Source organism: Chiroxiphia lanceolata, chromosome 13, assembly GCF_009829145.1.
Source record: "Chiroxiphia lanceolata isolate bChiLan1 chromosome 13, bChiLan1.pri, whole genome shotgun sequence".
Lineage (NCBI taxonomy): Eukaryota > Metazoa > Chordata > Aves > Passeriformes > Pipridae > Chiroxiphia > Chiroxiphia lanceolata.
This window is the reverse complement of record NC_045649.1, coordinates 16,180,663-16,202,545: the sequence shown is the minus strand read 5'-3', so window position 1 is coordinate 16,202,545 and position 21,883 is coordinate 16,180,663. Positions and strand designations below refer to the sequence as shown.

Here is a 21,883-nt window from a genome sequence, read left to right as displayed (position 1 = left end):
AATCTTAGTTTTACCAATTCTGAATTTTGTTACCAAGCTACTATTAGGTCAGGTCAGTTCTCATGGTGGTTCACTTCCTGAGTGACTCGGTGTGACAGCTCTTTTCCAAATATGCCTAGAAGGGGCTGCAAAAAACCCCTCAGTAATGTGGTCCATTAACTTTTCTGCAGTAATTCCAACCATAAATAGTTGCCAAAGACATAGGACAGAGTCATTCAGATCCCACTGGTGTGTGGCAGGGCTCTTGCCCATTTTCTCCAAGTTCCCAGCAGTGTCACAATCATCAAAGGTTCGGTCAGTGCTGCTCTATCCCAACAACCTGTGTCCAGTCCCATCTGTGATCATACTCAACTAGGTTATTTATGGGAGGGGAGAAACTTCTGATGGGGCTCTCATGCTTTATTAAGCTGAAGTGAGGATGGTATTTTAGCCCAGTCAATAGGATAATACCTGGATGCCACATCTTACTACAGACACCTTTTTCCCCCAGGTTTTGCATTAGAGAAAATGTGACAAAGCTGCACGACACAGCATCTGTAGCATTGCATTTAAACCCATTTTTAGTTTTCCACCTTTTATTTCAACATATGTGGCCCAGGGCCATAATAATAATAACAAAAATAAAATGACAATAACAAGAAAAGTTTGCCTGTTTATGTAAATATAAACCATGCTGATACCAGCAATAGGTACTCTGGCCATACTCTTTTCTCTCCAGAAATTACACCTGAATTAGACTTTTCTTGTCCCCCTGAGAAAGATGGGAAAAAAAGCTCCAGCAAGGCCAAGAAATATGCTGTATATTTAAAATTAGGTTGCAATATATGTTTTGGCTGATGTGATGGATAAGCAAAGATCAATCACTTACCTAAAAAAAGCTGTGCAAGGCTTTCACTCTATTTAAATTAGGGGAAAAAACTCCCACTAGCTTCATTGTGAATTCTGAAATTCCAGTTCTGTCCTTCAGCATTGTCCCATCCTCACTGCATGCAGACTTACAAGTATTTTGACTTTAACAGTCTCATATTTCATCACCATAGTTACTTTGATAAAATTTGTATTAACAGTATTAAAACTGTAATAACTTGACACAAGGGTGAGAAATGGCAGTAAAGTATTTCAAATACTTTTTGATTTAAACAGATCCTCCCCTCTCTCTAAACATTGGCTCAGTGTTTGAATTTTCCATATTCATATTTCATACAGATCAAATAAAAGTGACTAAAGCATTTAACAAAAAAAAGTTTATTACCAAAATACAATATTAAAGTCAATACGTGACAAACTCCTGTAAAGCAAAATAAATTATTCTAACATTGTACAGTATTCCAGAAGGTAGTTAAAGTAGTACTACAGACTTTGCTTCATAGTTCCAAACAGTTGTCTATCAGGAACACAATCCTAGAGAGAGCTTAAGGCATGCAGCTTAATGTGCTGGATAACTTTATAAAACAAAACTCATCCTATTTAATAAGATACAGTATCAGAATTAACTGCAGTCTTTACATGTCAGTTTTCTAAATTTTTTTTATACTTTGGCTATAAAAGCAGTGCCATAGTGTTACAATACCTTTTCTTAAAAAAATACATGTACCCATGTCCATGAATATCAAATGCAAATGTAAATTTCTATTAAATATATCTTAACAAATGTTACTTTGAGCACCAACTGTACATTTCTTCAAATGATTAAATAAGTGCTTATGAAAGAGGAAAATACAATAACTCTGACTGAATCCCACTCTATTTTTCCAAGCATAAATCAGGAAGATGAAGTATGCAAATATTTTTCAGTACAGCCCCGTCTGAATGAAGTTTGCTCTTTAGTGGAAGTATAGGCATTTAAAACAAAGCTGCAAGTTACACTTCATATCACAGGATAAAATCTCATTTAAACAAACAGCATGTGAGTAGCTGATCACCTGATAGTGCTGTGACCAAAGATCCAAGAATATTTTAAAAGCTTAAAGGAAGGGGAAAACCCCAGTGTTTGTGATTTGGAAATGTGCTTAAACCCCCTTCCAAAACATGCAGCCAAGCCAACCACGGGCTTTTGAAAGCAGATAACCTGAGGAACAATTTGCTTTCAGAAAAACTAAGTCTATGATTACATGCAGAACTTCTGACAGAGTCCATGGGAATTGAGTGGGTAACTAAAAGCAAGCAGCATGGAGACAGCTAAAAAAAAAAATAAACCTCTGTACGTGGGAAAGAATTCTTTGTTGGCATTTGTTAGGACTGATAACGGTTTTTAGTGGCAAGTAGCTTTCTACTATTTTATAGGAACACGTGGGCAAAAAGAAAAAAGCAACAAGATGGCAAAGAACTGAGAATAGACATGTCCTGCTCAGTAATGCCATGACACTGATTCCTGGTGCACTGCACACAGTGCTGCAAGTGTGGCTTCCACAGACACCAAAGCTGTTCATTTTCATTCAAGGTTAATCACTTTTTAAGTCTTGGTTCACTGTCATCTCCTTCTTAGCTTATGAATGCAAGTTTTTCACTTTTATCTTTCACTAGCTGAGCAACTTTAAAATAATTATCCCTTTACACAAAAACAACAATGTGGTAAATATTGTTTCTGTGAATACTGACTGGTAGTTTAGCATTACTATGGATCTCGCTGTCCTTTAATTTTTCTAACAAAAGGGATCTCTGAATGAGAAAGTTGAGATGTATTCCAGATAATGTAGGATTTTCACGTGAGTTCTATACTGGAGGTAAAATATTGATGTAAGACAGTATGAATATCCCACTAGAAGTTTACTATCTCTAATTGAATTTGAGATAGTGTAAATAAATCGTGCTTTTTCAAATGTAAAATCCATCTGTAGGAATACAAAAAATAACTTTTAACTAAAAATACTGTGTACTTCACATATGTATTTAAAATGTCTCAAATATCTGAACACAAAAATGCTTTGACCTTATATCCTGACCAATTTTTAAAGTAAAATGTGTACTTTCTCCTTTCTAATTTATAAACAAAATAATAGCTATTTAACCTTAAGAAGAAAAGGTCAAATTGAGGAAATCTCCTGAAAACAAATATCATTAAATGTACTTGAGGTCTTAGTGCTTTTACCCTGGCCTTTACATCTTGTGCTGCTTCATGAGGCTGTACAAGGACCTTTTGTTTTCTTTTCCTGGTTGCCACTTCAGTCAGTGATAACACAACAGACAGACACTACACGTGCCACCCTCTCAGATTTACAGCTGGAGCTGATTTCTGAGAGCAGAAATGTATAAATAAAGGAACCATAAACCACTGATTTGCTAAGAGTAAGTAACTTTTTGAGTCATGAGCTACTAAAAATCAGGCAACTGCACCCCCATGTCGGGAACTAGTGTGTTGCTGTGCATCTGCCATTCACTAAAGGCAGGAAGACCTGCCAGAATTAGAAAGCTTAAATCTGGCTGCTAAAGGGCTTCTTTGGAAGTGCTACTACTTCACTTGATTGATATATGTATTTCAAACAAGTGAAGTAGCCAACTTTATAAATAACCTCAGCAAAGTTGCCAGGTAACTAACCAGTGTAATAATATCCCAAACTGATACACAGATGAATGTCTTGGACTGCAAACAACCAACCAAAAAACCCCCCACACTGTAATTTTAGAAGCTAAAGGTTTTAAGAGGGAGAGATTCCTATATGTTTCTTAGAAAACAAAGTAATCTCTAATTCCCTTTATGAATCCATACTAGATGCAGTAGTAAAATTTATTCTCTAAGTGACTGGATGCAGTTTTGGCTTAAGACATTGTTTGCCTTTTTTTTTTTTTTTAAATAAGATTTTCTACAGGAAGGTTATCTTTCAGCTCATTATTTCTACATTTACAGCTCTGACAGACACAGGGGAAACTTAGCCACTCAGTGGGATTTCAAAGATTGCCAAAGCATGTAGGCATTTCTCAAAATCCCAGTTTGTGCTCACCTACATCTTTTGGAATCTACATCACTTAGTGGCAATTATTATTCATATCTTGTTCTCATTAAAAACATTGCTCATACATACTGCAAAGTAATCACCACAAATGGCAAGTGACATTACAAGGCTGGTTTTTTTTAAACAGTTCTGCTGAATGTGTCAAGAAAAAAAACCATTACGAAACAACAGGTCATTATTATAAAGGATATTTTACACACTATGAGTTGGAAAAATATCAGGTTTTTTGTGAGGATCCAATCAAATTATTAGCAAAATGCTTCTAGGCCCTTCAACTTCTGCTGCTCTACCTTCCAGAATCCAGTGGGGTTTATGAGATCATATTGTGAAATTTTTATCTGGTCTGTTGCCAGTTTCAAAAAAAGTTCTTTGCTGAATTACTTGGAAAACAACAAAGAGGGAGGAAGAGAAAAGCTTTTCAACTGATACAAAGCTTTCACACCTTTGGGTTTTAATGTACTGTACTAATGCATTATTACTGATGAGTAACTGACAAGAAAAGAAGAAAAACCAACAATCCTACATTCTTGGCACCATACAAAGAAATAACAGGTTCAAATGGATCATTCTATTCATCACTCATTATATTTATCTCTTAAATGATTCATCAGTCCCTGGTTAAAATATTGTACTCCTACTGAAACAAGCTCTCAGGATGGGAAATCAAGTTTTGCTAGCAATTCTTCTCTTTAGCAAGTTTCTCAGGCAAAAATTAGCAAAGCAAGAAAATATTCACTCTAGGAAATCCTCTTAACTTACTGCTTCACCTAGTTTGTATTTTGAGTCGTGGTGTGGTCCTTATTTAGGATGATGTTTATGATTTCACCCTCATGTTCTTTCATATGATCCAGCAGGTTTTCTTTGTTAGTAGACTCAAATCCACAAATGCAGCAGCAGAAGAGAAGAACACAGTATTCTGTGCCAAGATGGGGTAGACTGGAGTTCTTTTCTAAACTGCATGAGGTATTCATCAAGTTAGGTTTTTCATTCTCATCAGAACCTGAAATTTCATTTGTAGTCTGGTTGATAGACTCTGTAAAAGACACCAAGTTGTCTGAACTTCCTAGTATAGGTACTGTACTTTCATCTGTGCCTTCTAATAAGGTTTTGTCAGTGAGCTGTCCTTGAAACCTGGAATAATAGGAAAAAACAAAACAGATATCAAAATGTACAGTTGTTGCTTTTTAATAGGAAGTTTATTTTGGATCAGGGTTGGGTCTTAGGAAAATTCTAGATGATAGGGCTTGACAGCAAATCAGGCATACCTACTGCTTTGTGATATGGCATCATTAATGGCCTTGTTCACTTGTTCATAGTTATAATTTTGGTCACTTGCATGTTTCCACATGTGGGACTTCAGGGATGGAGGATGGCTACATACATATCCACAGAGAGAACATCTAGGGGAAAAATGGAGAAGAAAAAGAGAAACATTCAGAAGTTAAATTTTATTAGTTTAGTAATGGATTAGTTCTTTCAAAAGGATGAGCAGAGAGATCCACGTGAATCTTCTTCCTGGTCCCCATTTTCAGTTTCATAACTAGGCCACATTAGTTTGCAAAGTTCCATCCTGAAATATAAGACTAGTTTTAGGGCCTGAGAATTTTTAAGTCTGATTTTTCTGATTTCTTAAGCAACTGAATTGAAATCTTATCTGTTTGGCCTGTTAAGACTGTTTAAACACTGCAAAAATGCAGTATTTCTGATGACTGCAGAAAGAGGGCGTGTGTTGGTGTGTGGGATCTGGCAGGCAGGTAGTGAGCTCTCTTTGCCATTGCAGGAGCTGTGTAATCAGCACTGATAATGTCAATTGAAGTAATAAAGTCTTTGCTGTTGTAGCATGTATTAGTTTATTTAAGGATCACAGAGCTGTTGAAATTGGAAGAGACCTCTTGAGATCACCTAGTCCAGTGCACCTGCCTCGAGCAGGATCAGCTACAGCAGGTTACTGAGGACAGTGTCCAGTCAGATTCTGAACATATTCACAGCTCAAGAGTCAGACAGGTGACCATTTTCTCCGTAGAGTTTTCTATCAGCTTGGGTACCTCCAGATCATTCTCTATTTCCCTGCAAAACACTGTCTTATACAGTAAAGAACAAAACCTTGAAGAATAAATCCTGTTTCCAGGGAGATGTAGTGTATATTTCTGGCTGCAAATAACACCAAACTGATCAAATCCCATATTAATTTTTTCACATATGAACACAGAACAGAGGATTTCTTTTTTAATGTTTCCTAAGATGATAAATAAGTCACCTCAGCATAAAGGAGATGAGTGCATGACATCACTCCACAGCAGAACCTCACACATAGTCAAGAGAAGCTCCTTTGCTCAGCTCCCTGCTACTTTGGAAGTTTTTAGTTTCCCAAATCACATGGAAAAGGCCAGAAGCAATCAAAGGTGACCTTGTGCTAATAAATTATAGCTAGGAAAGGATTTCATTCCTCAGTGAGAGTAAGATGTTTTCTGCTCAAGCAGTGTGATCCCAGTAGGTACACTATGATGAGGCTGTTAAAATTACTACCATACTAGTCAGATTTTGTAAACTTTTAAGACCTTTTCAGAAGTATAACCTGGAAACATAAGAAGGCCTACGCAAAAACACGTTATACACTACAATTCAGTAAGGTTTTATAACTTCTCTTAACGACAGTAGAATATACTCCTTAAATGCCCTGCAAATAATCATATATATTGGAAACTATTTCTGCTCAGCAGAAGATTGCAGAGAACAGCAAAAATCTCCCAAGTTGGGTGAAGGCACGGTACATTACCTTGCTTATGTAGCAAGATAATTCTGTCCTGCTGGGGAACAACAGGCATGTCCTTCTAGCTCACTTTTCTCTATTACTTGATTTGGAATGTAATATCCTATTTTTCTCTATTCCTTCTAATTTGAAGCCTTACAAAGAAAATAGATGCTTTCTAAGATAGGCCAGTTCATTCTCAGATTGAGAATCTTAGTGTCTCTAATGAGGCTGTTAAAAAATAAATCATTAAACATAAGATAAAAGGCAGACCTTATAGTTAATTTACAGATAAAATTAGGCCAAAATAATTTTTTTTTTTTTTTTTTTGCAAAACACAAAGTTCAACAAATAATCTTAATTCCATTCTGTGTGCACATGTATCCATTAGTCTTATTATACATATGATTTTTCTGTGCCACTAACACAGCTTGGTCAGTGGGTTGGTAACACAGTGAATGAAGCCGCAGTCCAGTGTTTGTTTTTATCTCCTTTTAATTACTCTCTTATTTTTTGAAGTATGTTAATTAATTTACTCATTAATTTACACTTATTAACTTACTAATAAGATTTACTTTGCTAAGAACACTGTGAGAATATTGCCAAATACTGTTGACTACTTTAGTGTAAAGTTCAAATGAGACACAAAAACTCCAACAGTTTTAGCATGATGCACTACAGTTAATGATCATATACTTAAAAAATATAGTTACAGTATATGCAACACATTCTCAGAGAGACAAAATTATTTACCTTTGAGTTCAGTGGTAGAAGCCTTTCAGTTCCATAGCATGATCTGCCCTACAGGTTGACTTATGCTGAATTATTAAACTTTACTATTCAAGTGTATCCTAAATTGATCTACCAAGGAAACAATTATCTTGCAGCTTTTGATAGACTTGGGGATGCACGGACCAAAGTGTGGAGGGTTTCAGTAATCTCTGGTAACAGTAAGAGCACTCAGCAATACTGTGTGAAGTATGACAGCAGAACAAATAGAACTTAATGCTTCTTGGAACATTTTAGGGGAAAAGGCAGTGGAAGGACTTTTAAGTTGTAGAATCAGCTTTTCTTGAGAAGAAACCTTGATGTGAATGTGCTTTATTTGCATTCTCCCTATCGCCTTTAAAATCTTCCACTAAGAAGTGTTCAGAATATTCCTGAGTTTCTTTCCTCTCCCAGCTTTTTTGTTGGAAATTAGTAGTAGACAATTACACATATTTGTGCCAACTTTCTCATATATATATAAACCACACACACCTATGGACAAACTGTAAAGGACACTCATCACTTAAACATAATGACTATTCATACTAATTCTTAACTAGGTAATGCCAACCTGGATTCTAACTAACATTTATATGCAAAGGCTGTGCTTAGACTAGGATATTAAACAAAGCCAGAGAACATTCCTGGATACTGGAATTTACCCATCTATAATGTTAAATATTAGAAGTGCCATGACATGGTTTTGGCACATGCATCCTCCCAAACAATTCCAGGCATGCTTTGGTAATTAACACGATCCAGAAACTACTTGCAATAGGCAGTTTATATGCAACCACCACATTCTGGGAAGAAAAAGCTGAATGCTGTAGCAGAGGGAAGCCGTGGACATGTTTAATCAGCCAGCACAAACACCGCCTGGGAATGCCACAGCAAATCTCTCCCTCAAAAAAAAGCCAACCCCAAACAACTTTCTGGAACAAAGAATGAGTCTAGGAGGGAGGATAATAGAATCTAAACACTGCTTTGTTTCTTAACATAACAAAATGAGTACTATGACAGCTTTTTGCCAAATGAGAGCCGTTACATACTTGTACTGTTCCATTAGCTGCACTGCCTGATGCTCCTGGGGGTGCCGCCTCATATGGCATTTCAAGCTATTCATATTTGTGGTGGCGAAGTCACAGACTCGACACCTGAAGAGACAACAAGAAGTGAACTAATCTGACAATTAACTGCTAACACTATTCTGAAAACATGAGAAAGCAAAGGTACCTAGAAAGATTACAGTTCAAGGCTAACAATATTTACACAAGTCAAAGTGATGAGGCTGAGCTGTAATTATTGGGCAGCGAGAATCTTTTGCAGCCCAAAAATGCCTCCACCTTTCAGCAGGAATCCCTGGGCATGGGGACTATGTTCCTTCCTGACACCTATCTTGTGTACCCCTCCTGATGTGGGCAAGCACCACGAAGTGTAAGGGGGATGAGGATGCAGTGATGGGATGCAGCCCTGATCCAGGTTACCTGGCTGTGTTGAGCAAAGGCACAATGTGACCCTAAGAGCTACAGGGGACAGACTGGATTTAGACATGAGCCTTGTTCCTCCAAAATATGTGTTCTACTTAATGCAACAGCAACGTTTCTCATGCCATTTTACAAGTCAAACTATATATTTAGTAATGAAATGTCTAAGTTTCAGGGCATTATAGCTGAAATAGAAATCAGTGACAAGATCAACACATTTAGCTTCAAGTGCCCTCAGACAAGTGTGTCTCATCACGCTGTCCAAATTATGTTGGGGTTTTTTTTCTTACTTCTGATGCAATATCTTTGTATAAAAACAATACATAAACCAGTCTGAATTTAGATTTAGATCCACAGATTTGGATCTCAAAGTATTGCACAAATTCCATATCAATATAGTACTACACAACCTTCCTGTATAGAACATATTTAAGTGGAAACCATCAAGCTCAGCTAAAACTCCTATATATTTGTTAGGACTATAGTTGTTGTTTTTTTTTTTTAATGGTAAAATGTCTAACATTTATGAAGTCTGGTCTATAGTGTGGAACAGTTTAAGACTGCAGGATACTTTGCCTGAGAATACTCACTTTATTTTTGAAAGGATTTAATTGTGCAGTATTAAAATCCAGAAGGTATTAAATCTACCAAAACACATCATTTGAGGCCGTACAGCTTAATTCCCAGCAATTTTTGTCAAATTATAAAATATGTTCACAGCTCTAAAAATGGCATCAATAAAGTAGGTTGCTATTTGATACTGTGGAGGGCTTGAGGAATACATGTTTCAGAAGGAGAAATACCATAAATCCTGGATCATTACAGATTTTAAGCTGTTGCTTGATAACCCTGCCAGTTTTTCAAATTTGTCTAAGGAGATTATGAAAAAACAGTAAGAAAAGCAAGCCACATCAGTAGTTTATATTTAGTATGCAGCAGTTTGTATCACCAATGGAAAATTTCCAAGGGCTCCTAAATCAAAACAGGCCAACTAACACCAATTTGAAAACTACCACGTACAAGGCACTCTGCAGTATCTGCTGTTCCAACCTCACCAAGTCATAAATAATGGCAAGAGGGAAGATACTGAGGAGAAAAACAATCTGTTTGTATTCCAAGTTTGCTCTCTGAGCAAACATCTTGCAAATTTTTGCTAGTGTTCTGGGATATCATTATAATGCACAAATCAAAATACAAGATGTCTTCTGGGTTTGTTTATCCAAAAGAGAAAGTCCCTGGCTGAGCTCAGCATTTCAAGGTGTTGAGTTTCCAGAACTTGTATTAAAAAGGCAGAAGTATATCAGCTTAAAAAGCCTATTAAGTCTGATCTATTTTCTAGCCACTAGAGAGGGACAGAGATCCACACTGAATGAGCACAGATTGAATTTGCAGGAATTTATGCAGCAACCAATAGAAAAGTGCAGGATTTAGTTTTTTGCTGGGGACCTGAGCTACAGTATTACACATGATTTTAGATATCCAAGTTTCTATATAAATCCATATGATACCCTTGTAGAAAGTTCATAAAATCTGATCCTAAGTGAGTGTGGTAATATTGTTTGAAACCTGTGAAAAAGATGAGGGGTCTGGCGACAAGATAAAGGCAGAATTTTGCCACACTCTGTAGTAGCCAGTGTATAAAGCAGTAATATGACGAAGAAGAACATTTTGCAACAAAGCAAATCCAAAATGAACTTAAGCATGCAAGGATTTTGAGAAATGTCTTATTGCTGTTGGCTGAAGTCCAATATTACAATGTAATTATTTCCATTTCCACATGTGAGTGCTTCAAACTGAAAACAAGCAATAGGCTGCTACAGCAAAAGGTACATTCTGGAAAAATTAGCAAATCTTAATTACATGGTTTGAGTCAACCAGCAAGTGTGGCTCCTTCAAATCTGCAGTAGAATTATGTAATTGCACTTCTTCAGCAATGTCTTTAAAACTGCAGGAGCAATTCAGTAACCTTGTCAGAGGGTGGCAATAATTGAGACACTTACCTGTATGGCTTATCAGAGTTATGAATTCGCCTGTGATTTCGTACACCAACGTAGGTTGTGCTTGTGTAGTCACATACATCACACCTGTACAGCTTCTGAACTGAAGACTTATTTCCTATATGAAACAAAATCCGTTATTTTAGGGAGGTGCATCCAGCATTGTGAGGAGTTCTCAGATGAGAATTTCATCACAATTGGGTTACGAAACATGAATTAACGTTTTAGAGTAACAGTTTTGAATATTTAATGCTTTAAAAGTATTAAACAGGCAACGGACATAGAAATAATAAAGGTATGGTTTATTTTACCATGCTGTTCTGAGTTAGCCCTGCCATTTACTGGAATTATTAAAATTTTAGGAAAACACATTCTTTATGTGGACACTTCCCTTCTTCCTGCAGTTGGGTAAAATCCTGTCTTACAGAAAAAGGTGATGAAATGTGGGAACTGCTGAACCCAGCAGTTTCACTGCTTTGCAGAATGCATCAAATCAAAGGAAAAGATGGGGATTGAGAAAGGAAGAGTTTCAAACTGGCAGACACAGAAAACCAAAGCAAAAGGCCTCCCAAACCCTCTAAATCCTCTTCATCATCCATGTATACTCACACTCTCTGAAGGATATGAGATGATAAAAAAAATAGATACTGACCAGATGTCTTAATAAATAATTTGGAACTTCTCCAAATTACTAAAAAGCAATTGTAACAAAAATAATTTTTTCTTTCCAGAATGAAAAAGACTCTTGAAAAATTAATGGTTGCAGAGACAAAGGCTAATGACTCCTTTAACACAGGAAAATGTGTGCCCACAAGTGCACAGCTGGAATATTTTTTGAGACGTAAGTGGGTAGACAAATCAGCCCTGTTCCTGCTCCCTCACTGAGTAATGGAACTGGTTTGGGTTAAGGTATTAACATTTGGGAAGAGGGATGGTATTTTTATGCAGGTAATTTTCCCATTCCAGCCCATCATGCAGCACTTCATGCAATTTTTTTTTTTAAGACTGAATCTTTTCATTATCAAAACAGCAACTGAGAATCTTTACAGTAAAACTCTAATTTTAAGGAGACATTTCTTTTTCCCCACAGGTAGGCATTGAATTATGTCAAAAAAAAGTCTTAGAAATATTGTCCTGAGGAATATAGTCACACAGCTAACTGAAGTAGAAAGGAAAAATTAGCATTAATTAGACTTGCACCCCAAAATTCAGCACTTTTGGTTCAAGATGCAAAGTAATTAGGTAGGGCTGATAACCCCAGAGGGTTATTATGAAGAATATACAGTATATCACATAAAATAAAATAGCAATCTGAATACAAAGACAGTCTGAAATAAAATTTGAATAATTCTGTGTGTACCAAGATAACAGAAAATATATTTCCGATTTTTCACTTTAAAACATGACACAGTGCTCACTCTTCTGGCATTCTTATAAGAAATAATATGGAAATAATATATAACAGGCACTCTTTGCAAGTCAACCTTAGGGCAAAATATATCGGAATTTTTCCTACAATATGCTCATCTAGTAAAATGTATTAGTTTTGGTTTTCCTTTAATGTAAATTATCAAAACAATCTTAATTATATGCTTGGAACTTATATTTCTACAATTAATTTTTTATGAAAGCACATATATGTAGAAGACCTCAAATGAATCACTGGGCTGCAGATCCACGGGAGAGCAGGGGCTGTGTGAAGCTATTCCATGCTCCACTTGAATGGGTTTTCCATCTTAAATTCTGCAGTTTTAGAATAAACTGCTTCCAAATGCATTTTCTGTTATGAATTTGGTATTTTATTGGGCAGGCAGCTTAAAACAAACAGTGTCTAATGAGATTTTTAAAGCATTATGCAAACATATTAGCTATGGCATAGTTCTCTGTGGCTCACACCCAGTAGCACACACTTAGGAGCAATTATTTATACCAATCACTACTTTGTATTTATTCCTTCAACAAGATGCACATAAATTATAATACATCAAATAATCCCTTGCTGTTACAAAATAGCAGCCATGTCCCTCATCCCCTTCACTGGCTTATTTCTTGTGGGTTTGGGGCCTCTTTTGCTTTCTGGATAGAGAATATCAGGTCTCTTAAAAGTGAACATGGAAATGACAGATCTTTGTTGTAGCAGCAGTAACAGGTGCTCCTGTAATGCTGCTTATTACCCTATTCCTTCATTATTAGACATTTACAATCTGATCATATGCAGTGTCATAATGCTCCCCTTTAATTTATTGTACAACCGTGATGAATAAAGAGACTTTTAGGACTAACTATTTCATAAACAAGAAGTAAAACTGTTCCAGCTCAGGCATCTTTCACATAAACAGATGCTATGCCATAAACTTCTTTGTTTTGTGTCGCTTTATAGGGATGACATCTGTTTGACAAGAGATTGCTGTACTGCAGTGGTGTTGCAATTTGATTATAAATTGGTTCTGAAATAATTTAAGCATTCCACAGTATGAGTTAATAAAAGTTTAAAAGGAGAACTGTTTTCATTCAAGCCACATTACTTAATTTCATGTAGGGTAAACAATCAATTAAAATGCATGGTTGTAACACTTGGATAAGATAATAATGAGTAAAAAATATTTTAAAAAAATCTCTGAATTACATTAAAAGCAGGCAGATTTCTCGAACAGGGGCTCCTCTTTCCTGGAAGTTTAGTTACAAGATCAGGATACAGACGGTAAAACAACTTCATTAAAACATACTAATTTCAAAAGCAGATAGTCCTCTTGATTTTCAGTCACATTAACAGGACTTCAGCTACAAAGGTACAGTATTTCCCAAAATCTGACATGTTTCAGGCATTGCAAGATAGTTATATTCCTGTATCATGACATCTTTAAAAATACTGGTTTACAGCAAAAAAAAACATTGTCAGAAGTAATAGTCCAAGCTGTAACCAGCTAAACTAACAATGTTTTATTTCCTATCACTTCCATTAAAATATTTATGCTACTGCTTCTGAAATAAAAAACCCAGTACTTAATGGGAAATGTTCCCACTACCAGCAGACTGTCCCCAGCCACCTTCCTGTTTTCTCCTGACTTCAGATGGCTCTCTCAGGCTGAGGTGTACTAAGCACTGCAGATCAACTTCCTGAATTTAAATGCCTTCTGCATTGATGAGAGCAAAAAGGAGCTGGGAAGGGTCATTCTACCTGAGGCTGATAAGGTAATTAGCTTTTAAGTTTCTAACTCCTATACTGAAAGCCAGAAAAAGAGTGTGAGCTAAGAAAACAGAAGGCAAAAGTTATGGATCTCATTCTATCCTGACATGGACCATGTTGCTTTGGAAAAGCATTGCTGGTTCAAGCCATCCCCCCTGGCTCATGCTGGTTAGTCCCTTTTCTCACAAGGAGTTGCATTAATTTCAATAACTTTTGCACTCACTGACCAGCTGTAGAGGAGAGAGTGGAACCCAGAAATTTCTACTGCAACCTAAGTACTATTACAGTGCACATTTTGCTGTCTAAACAAACAAGAGAGCACAGTTAGGACAGAAAAGAGCAATGTGCACAAAACGGAAAAACTTCAGCTCAAGTTGTTCAGAGACTATATAATTACTAGTATTTTTCCACAGTGCTTTAAAATTTCAAAGTATTAATAATTACAGTATTGCCTTCAAAATAAAAATGCTGTAAATATTTTCACTAAGGGTAACTCACCAGAGAAGAAGATGCATTTACATTGCAGTGACAAATACTGGGTCTCCAGGATACTCACAGGATTTTAAGGCCACATTTTCTCCTACAGAATTCAGTTATTTTTTTCCCCTGATTACCTTAACACATCAAGGGTTTGGGTTTTTTTTGCTGTTGTTGTTTTTAAAACAAACACTATTACATTATAAGCAGATACACAGTTAAACAAACATCTGAGCAACCTGGTCTAGTGAAGGTGTCCCTGCCCATGGCAGGGGTTGGAATAAGATGAGCTTTAAAGTCCCTTCCAACCCTTAATATTCTGTGATTCTATGAAAATCCATACCTACTGTTACCTTGGCAACTATTACAGATACAGGTTGCATATTTAGAATGCCTTACACTTGCCTCTCTAGGGCTAAAAGAAATTACTCATTTTGGACATTACCATAATTAAACAGAAATTTCTAAACACAGAAGGGATGGAATTGTATGTATATGCTGACAGCAAACTACATTACCATGGTGACTTTAAAAAAAAAGGCTTTCTTTTGTTTACTGTAGGTGATTTGAAAAATACTGTAGCTGCTCAAGGAAGGAAAAAATTCAGAGTAATACTCTGTATCATTTGTGTTTCACAAGAAATACAAGGGTCAATTACAGGGGCTAAAACCATCTTACCTAACAATTAATGCTACCTCAAGACTGACTATGGTAAATTTTTTACATTGAAAAAAACACACACTGAAGGTTATGATCAGGCATGAAAACATTTCAGTGTGAAGGAGACGTTGAAACAAATACAGCAAACAGAAGTAATGTTATGAATGACTTTTTGTAATTTCAGGTGTAAATATCCACAGTACCTTCTCTGTCATCAACTTCATTGGAAACTATGAGCTTGTTAGATGTAGCTGTTGAAAAGATTTCTGGAAGACTGTGTTGTTCTCTTTCGTGATTTCGCAGTTGGCTCTGAAAAAAAGGGTTTCCCATGTTTAAATATACACTACAAACATACAGTGATCACTTGAAATGCTGCAATCATCTGTGACATTGTTACTCAAGTTTTAATGACAACTGTTATAAAATGTTAACATATATACAGATTATCCCTTAGGTAATTTTACTAGAAATAAAACAAATATCATTGATTAGTAACATAAAGGATTGATGACAATGACCGAGAGCATTCTATGACTTGTGTTCACTTAGAAAACAGATTTCCTTCTTCCCTCATTCCCACAGACAACTGGCCACTGTTCTTCCTCCAAAATTATTATACTCCCAAAGCAGTATTAGATTAGAGGTTAGAGCTTATGTAAAAATTAACTTAATTTTTGTATTGCCTTGTGACTTAATACGTTGGTCCTGTTTCTGCTTGCCTGGGGAAGGGAGGGAAGAGAGAGCCTTTTGCTACCCTACCTGTATATTTTTTCAAACTAAGTGCAAATGACAGTAAATATGGGATAGGATTGCCTACAGGAGTTTCAGCTGTAGAGCTCGATACTGATGCAATCTATTCCATATTCCTGAGTACTGGGCTGAGTACACAGGGACACACTCACCAGCACTGATGCTTGAAATAGCAATTAGGAAAATGGCAGAAGTATATTATTCTGCTCCGGTATGTAATCTTTCAAACCTAAGTTCTACAGAACATCCAGACCAACACAACAACAGAGAAACAAAGAAAATGGTTTCTGCTTCAGTGTGTCTCATGGTACTCCCAAATGCCATGACTACATTTGCACACTCACAACTGGCAGACATGTTTGAGGATTCTTTTGAAGTTTCAACTATAAAGTTGTTTGATAGTTTCATTTCCTCCTGTAGTTGTTACATGTGGGTAGAGAAACAACATGATGTTATTATGTCCATAAGATGATTCTCAGGAAAATAACTTCAGTGAGGAAGCAAATTTATTTCAGTGGGTAACCCAGAATAATTACAGCTGAGTTGTATATTGCTGGCAGTATCCCTAATTGTAATTACAACGAAGCCAGGATGTCAGACTGAATTAAGTTAGAGAGAGGGATCACCGATTACTAAAAAAGTAGCAAATTAGGTTATTCAGCTATTACAGGCAGGCACAGGAAAGAACTTTACCTTGTAATGGAAAGATTCCTCACACTGCTTGCACTGGTACATCCTGGTTTTGCAGTGGTTGATCATGTGGCTCTCCAGGTCCTTGCTGTTGTCCGCGATGTGCTCGCAGATGGGGCACTGGTAGGGCTGGCGCTGGCGGTGCACCCGCAGGTGCTGTTTGATGTAGCCCTTGTTGCCGCTGCTGTAGTGGCACAGGCGGCAGCGGTAGGGCCGCTCCACGTTGGGGATGTATTCCACCAGGTTACTTCCAGGGATATTCGCATCACTGGCATTTTGGCATTGGGCGTTGTCTTGTAGTTCTTTCAGAATGTCGTCATCAGAAGCGTTCTGGTCTGTCCTCTCCTTCAGTTTTTCGATGACGGTCAGCAGCGACATGCTGATGCCCATTTTAATTGGGGCTTCTGATAACTCTGGCCTGTCTTTCTTTATCTCCACTATTGCACATTCACCTTGGTTTAAGCCACTAAACTCCTCTGAAGGATCCTTAAGTGAGGATACCACTTTAGAATGAGCCACGCATGGGCCATCAGCTCCTCCCTGTCCTGCACCTGCATCCACAGCATCTTCCCCAGTCAGAGCCCTGAAGCTGGACCGTGTCAGTTCTGCAGCTCTGATGGGCATTGTAACAAGAGCTTCTGCTGCTAGGGAGTGCAGCCGTAAAGACTCTGAATTTGTCCTCCTTCGTGCAGGAGGCACATTTTCATCAGCTGTTACATTTTTATTAGGGCTTAATTCATTATCTTTCTTCTCAGTATTATTCCATTCTATTATTACTTCTTGAATTTCATCTGAACGATAAACTTCAGGTTCTTCACAGGTAACGTGGGACTCCTCAGAGATTAATTTTTTTTCTGTGTCAATGTCAGTGTTCATCAAGAATGGCTTTTGTAAGACGCTTTCTTCAGCACCTGGCAAACGCTCTACTATTACATTAACGTGACCCTTTTTGTTTGGACTACAATTGATGATTTTCTGTGCTGATGACAGCAGGCTGTCAGTTATCATATTGTCCGGTTCTGTGTCTGATACAGTCTCCTCTACAACCTCTGTAGTAGGAGAATGCACCACAGACTCAGTTAATATCTCCTCCTCTTTTCCATTTGTTCCTATGGGTGACTTACACGACAGTTGCTCAGAATTGCAAATCTGAAGCTGAAGAGAAGGTTCACTGTGGATATCGAGTTCATTGTTTTCCAAAGAAAGGACAACTGTATCCACGCTGTGAGGTGTGTGAGTTACAACTGTCTCTGACAAGCTGGCAGTTTCATTTTCCTCCTCAAAGATGGGGTAGGAGCAGTCGACCTCCCCGGCGTGTTTCCAGGCGTGTGTTTTGAGCATCCTTTGCTGGCCGCATGTGTAGCGGCAGATGAGACAGCGGTACATGCCATACTGCTCGTACGTGTACCACTTCCTCCTGCCCACCTCGGGCACAGGAGCAGACTGACTTCCATCTTTACATTCCACATTTCCTGTCTGATCAGTCCCTGATTTGACACTTCCTTCCACCGGCCCCTGCAGGAATGAACTCGTGACATTTACGCACTGCTGCGCTTTTGTCTGGATGCTGTTTTTACCACCGTTCTCGTGGTAATTTTGGAAGTGGGATTCAAGCTCTTCTTGGCTCTTGGAAGCAAAATGACAATCTGAGCACATTAATATCACCTCATTTTTCTGCCCGTGTTGTTTGATATGTTCTTGTAGTGTTAAGAGCGAAGGTGATAGGAACTTACAGAGACTACACTGGTAGCACGTCACTTTTTTTTTGCTTTGTGGAAGACATTCAGTCACAAAATAATCTGCTTGTAACTCTTCAGTCTTTTTAGTAGCAATCACTGACAGCTCAATTGCTTTAGCTGGGATTTCACAAAGATCCTCTGCGTCCAAGGACTGCGCAGGAGCATCGGGATGGGAACGTTTCTTCCCTATCAAAAGGCATCTTTGTGACTTTTCACTTTCAACTATTTTGCTCAGTTTCTGGATAACATGGATGAGTGGATCAGTTTTACATTTTCTCTGATCTTCGCTGTTCTGAAGTGTTGGGCCAATGACTGTCTCCGAAATCAGCACAGCTTCCTGCTCCCCAATATTTGGCACCAATACTGCAACACTGCTTCCTTCTTCCATAATACCTGGGAGAAAGGGTTTGTAAAAAAATAACATTTATACATGCACAGTAATAAAAAGACAACCTAGTATTATTTAGATTTCTCTCTCTACTAAATATGGAAGCCTAATGCCACTAACTTAAGGAAAACTTCCAGGATGGCTACAGAAATAGCCAAGGATGCTGAGGACATTTCATGGATACTATCCAATACAGCTGGACAGCATAATTCCAAGAGAGCCTCTAACAGCCTGCCTCCAAGTTGTACAAGGGCAACATAAGTATTTTTAAGTATAAGCTGATGATTAACAGTGTTACAGCTATTCTCTTTTTGTTTACAAGATCTGCACATTTGAATGTTAAACACTTAAATACCAATCAGTAGTCCCTCACATATTTATGTCTAAAAACCATGGTATGATATGAAAATGTATTCCTAACATACTTTGATACACTGATGTTTCCTAAAGGAAATGACAGTTTGCAACAATGTAATTTACAAAAACAAGCAATTTTTTTTCCTTCAAATGTTAGGAGAAGAAAACAATTCTGGCATTCACTTGCATTAGTCATTTAACTGTGACTATTTTAAAGATCATTCAAATGTCAGATCATACCACTCATTATAAATGTCTTTTCTCTAGAAAACCTACTAATTGTAGCTTTTTCTACAATTCCTTAATTGTAGGGAAAATAAATTGGTACTGAAGTTGAAAAGAGCAATTCTTTTCTGTTTTGAGGGAAAGCTATAGGCAGTAACTATTTCCACTTACACTTCCTTTAAACATATCAAACCATAAACCACAGGCAATAATGTGGTACTGTTGGAGGTTAAATTAGAGGCCAATATATTTAGATCTACATGAAAATATATCTTGTGATGTGGGCAGAGCTGTAGGGGGGTGTGAAGGAGCTGGACTGAAAGTCTTACAGTAAAATTTACTCCTGAAAAAATGTCTATAAATAACCTATTCAAGTGCCACTACACACACACATATATATTTTATACATTTTTAATATACTATATATAAAACTGAGATAATAAAGATTATAGATATTTATCAGTCATCCTTGAAAATTTATGCCAAATTCTTTCATGTGGATTTTTTTTTTTTTCAAGAAAGATGCAGGGGCCAAACCAGAACTTCCAGAACTGGTCCTACAGACCCATAAAATCCACTCTTTTCTGCTTATGGATTTACTAGACAGCAGTATAATGCACAGACCTATCAGAGCGGGTTCTGTGTCGTATGCTTTCCACTACAGAAAAATTCCAGGCAGAGCTACTCAAGTTACCTTTATTTGCCATTCAACTTAGAACTCAGGTTATCATCAGAACTATGGATATAAGCAATGTTAGGTTTTTAGTGTCATTTGCACCTCATGTTAAATGTTTCAAGTTGAAAACTATCATCTGAAAATCACCCTATTCATTTACACAATAACACTTTGCTGTTTGTTTCATACTGGCTGTAACATGTTTAGAAACCATTATGAAAAGTGAACAAATGTGCTTTTCCCTCTGAAAGCAGATTTAATGAAGTGCTCAAAGGAATAATGTCTACTTGAAATATTTTCACTTTGACAAGTTAAGGAAAATTATAAGGACTTTATACTACTACTTTAAATTACACTTGGTCCTTTTAAAACTTTGTTAAGTGATGCTAAATAGGCAAATATTTCCCCTACCTTTTTCATCTGAAAGCAGCATAAAAACTAAGAGGAAATCCTCTAGACAAACCATAAAAGGAATATGCTGCCATATAGTGTTGCTATGTCAAAAATGCAAAGAGAGAGAGGCATTGATTTGGGATGCTCTCAGCTAATAAAAGTTATCAGATGCATAACTATGGTATATATGTATATATACAACATATATATATGTGTTACATCACTATTTGTTTGGACTGACTTTAATGCTTACTACTGCAGACTTTTTTTTTAGAAGGACTACAAGAGCTGTACACAAATTATGTGGAATTTAGTGTTTTCAGTACAGATGATTCAATCTCCCAAGGCATAAAACTTCAGCCTGGCAAGTGCCTGTGCCAGCACGTACCCTTGACACGACCTACACAGGACTTAAAACAGGGGGTCTGGGGCTGACAAAGGGGCCTGGAGGGGAAGATCCAGACCGGAGGAAAACGCCCACTCGGGCAGCAGGACCCAGCCAGGGCAAAACGCCTCCGGGTCTAGAAAAGCCAAACCACGCTTTGCACAACCACCTGACCCGGAGAGACCGCTCCGATCGCATCGCGGCTCCCGAGGGCAGGGAAACTGCACCGGCCGGGCCACCCTCCCGCGGGCCGGGCCCGACCGCCGCCCTCCCCTCCGGGGAGATCTGTATAAAGCGGCCCCGCGTTACATCGAGCAGGTGCCGCTGCCGCGGCTCTATCGGCGGAGCAGCGGCCGCCGCTGCAGCGGGGAGCTGGCCACAGGAGAGGCGAGCCGGTGAGAAGGGAAGGGAAGGGAAGGGAGGGGAGGGAACGGAGGCGACCCCGGCCCGGGGAGGCTCCGTCGGGAGCCGCTGCCGCCCGCGGCTCCGCACATGGGCAGCGCCGCGTCGTCCCGGGGCCGGCTCGCCCGCCGCCGCGCATCGCGCCCTGCCTGCCACCCGCTCGCCGCCGCCCGCCCGCCGCCGCTTCCCGCCGGACCGGGCCAGTCCCGCCCGGCTTTGACCGGGATTAATGGGGAAAAATCCCGTTTTTCCTCACCTCCGGCCACCGCTTCAAGATGGCGACGATGGAGACCGGATCACGTGACCCGCGGGCCCGCGTCAGGTGACCGGCGGGTGGGCGCTGCCGCCGCGTCAGCGCCGCCTCCCGTTGCCATGGAGACGGGGGTTGTCACAGCCCCGGTGTGGGTGACAGGGACGCTGTGTGACGCGATGCCGGTGTGTGCAACAGCCCTGGTGTGTGAGACACTACCAGAGTGTCACTGCCAGCCACCAGAGTGTCACAGTCCTGGTGTGTGTGACAGCGCCCGTGTGTGATACACAATGCCCGTGTATGTGACGCTGTGACACAGAGCCAGTGTGTGACACACAGAGCCAGTATGTGACACA

The 21,883-nt window shown here is 38.6% G+C and overlaps 1 protein-coding gene across 2 annotated transcripts; it reads right to left on the bottom strand.

Annotated features, from left to right (window-relative positions):
- Window positions 1-1,229: 1,229 nt before the first annotated feature.
- Window positions 1,230-21,636, bottom strand: ZNF507 (zinc finger protein 507). Of its 2 annotated transcripts, XM_032701308.1 has the most exons (7): window positions 21,534-21,617; window positions 16,716-18,844; window positions 15,476-15,581; window positions 10,952-11,066; window positions 8,517-8,621; window positions 5,216-5,350; window positions 1,230-5,081 (listed from the first exon to the last, which is right to left on the bottom strand). In XM_032701308.1, the coding sequence occupies exons 2-7, from the start codon at window positions 18,837-18,839 to the stop codon at window positions 4,718-4,720; spliced, it is 2,949 nt and encodes a 982-aa protein (XP_032557199.1). In that variant the 5' UTR covers window positions 18,840-18,844; window positions 21,534-21,617; the 3' UTR covers window positions 1,230-4,717. The 2 variants fall into 2 exon arrangements, with proteins under 2 accessions (XP_032557199.1, XP_032557200.1); XM_032701309.1 differs by lacking the exon at window positions 8,517-8,621 and having other exon boundaries at window positions 21,534-21,636.
- Between the last annotated feature and the right edge of the window lie 247 nt (window positions 21,637-21,883).

Coding starts and splice junctions, on each gene's coding strand:
- ZNF507 (XM_032701308.1), bottom strand. CDS start 18,839: ATGGAAGAAGGAAGCAGTGTTGCAGTATTGGTGCCAAATATTGGGGAG. Junction 15,582..16,715: donor AGGAATCTTTCCATTACAAG/GTAAAGTTCTTT, acceptor CCTTTTTTTCAG/AGCCAACTGCGAAATCACGA. Junction 11,067..15,475: donor TGAAGTTGATGACAGAGAAG/GTACTGTGGATA, acceptor TGTTTCATATAG/GAAATAAGTCTTCAGTTCAG.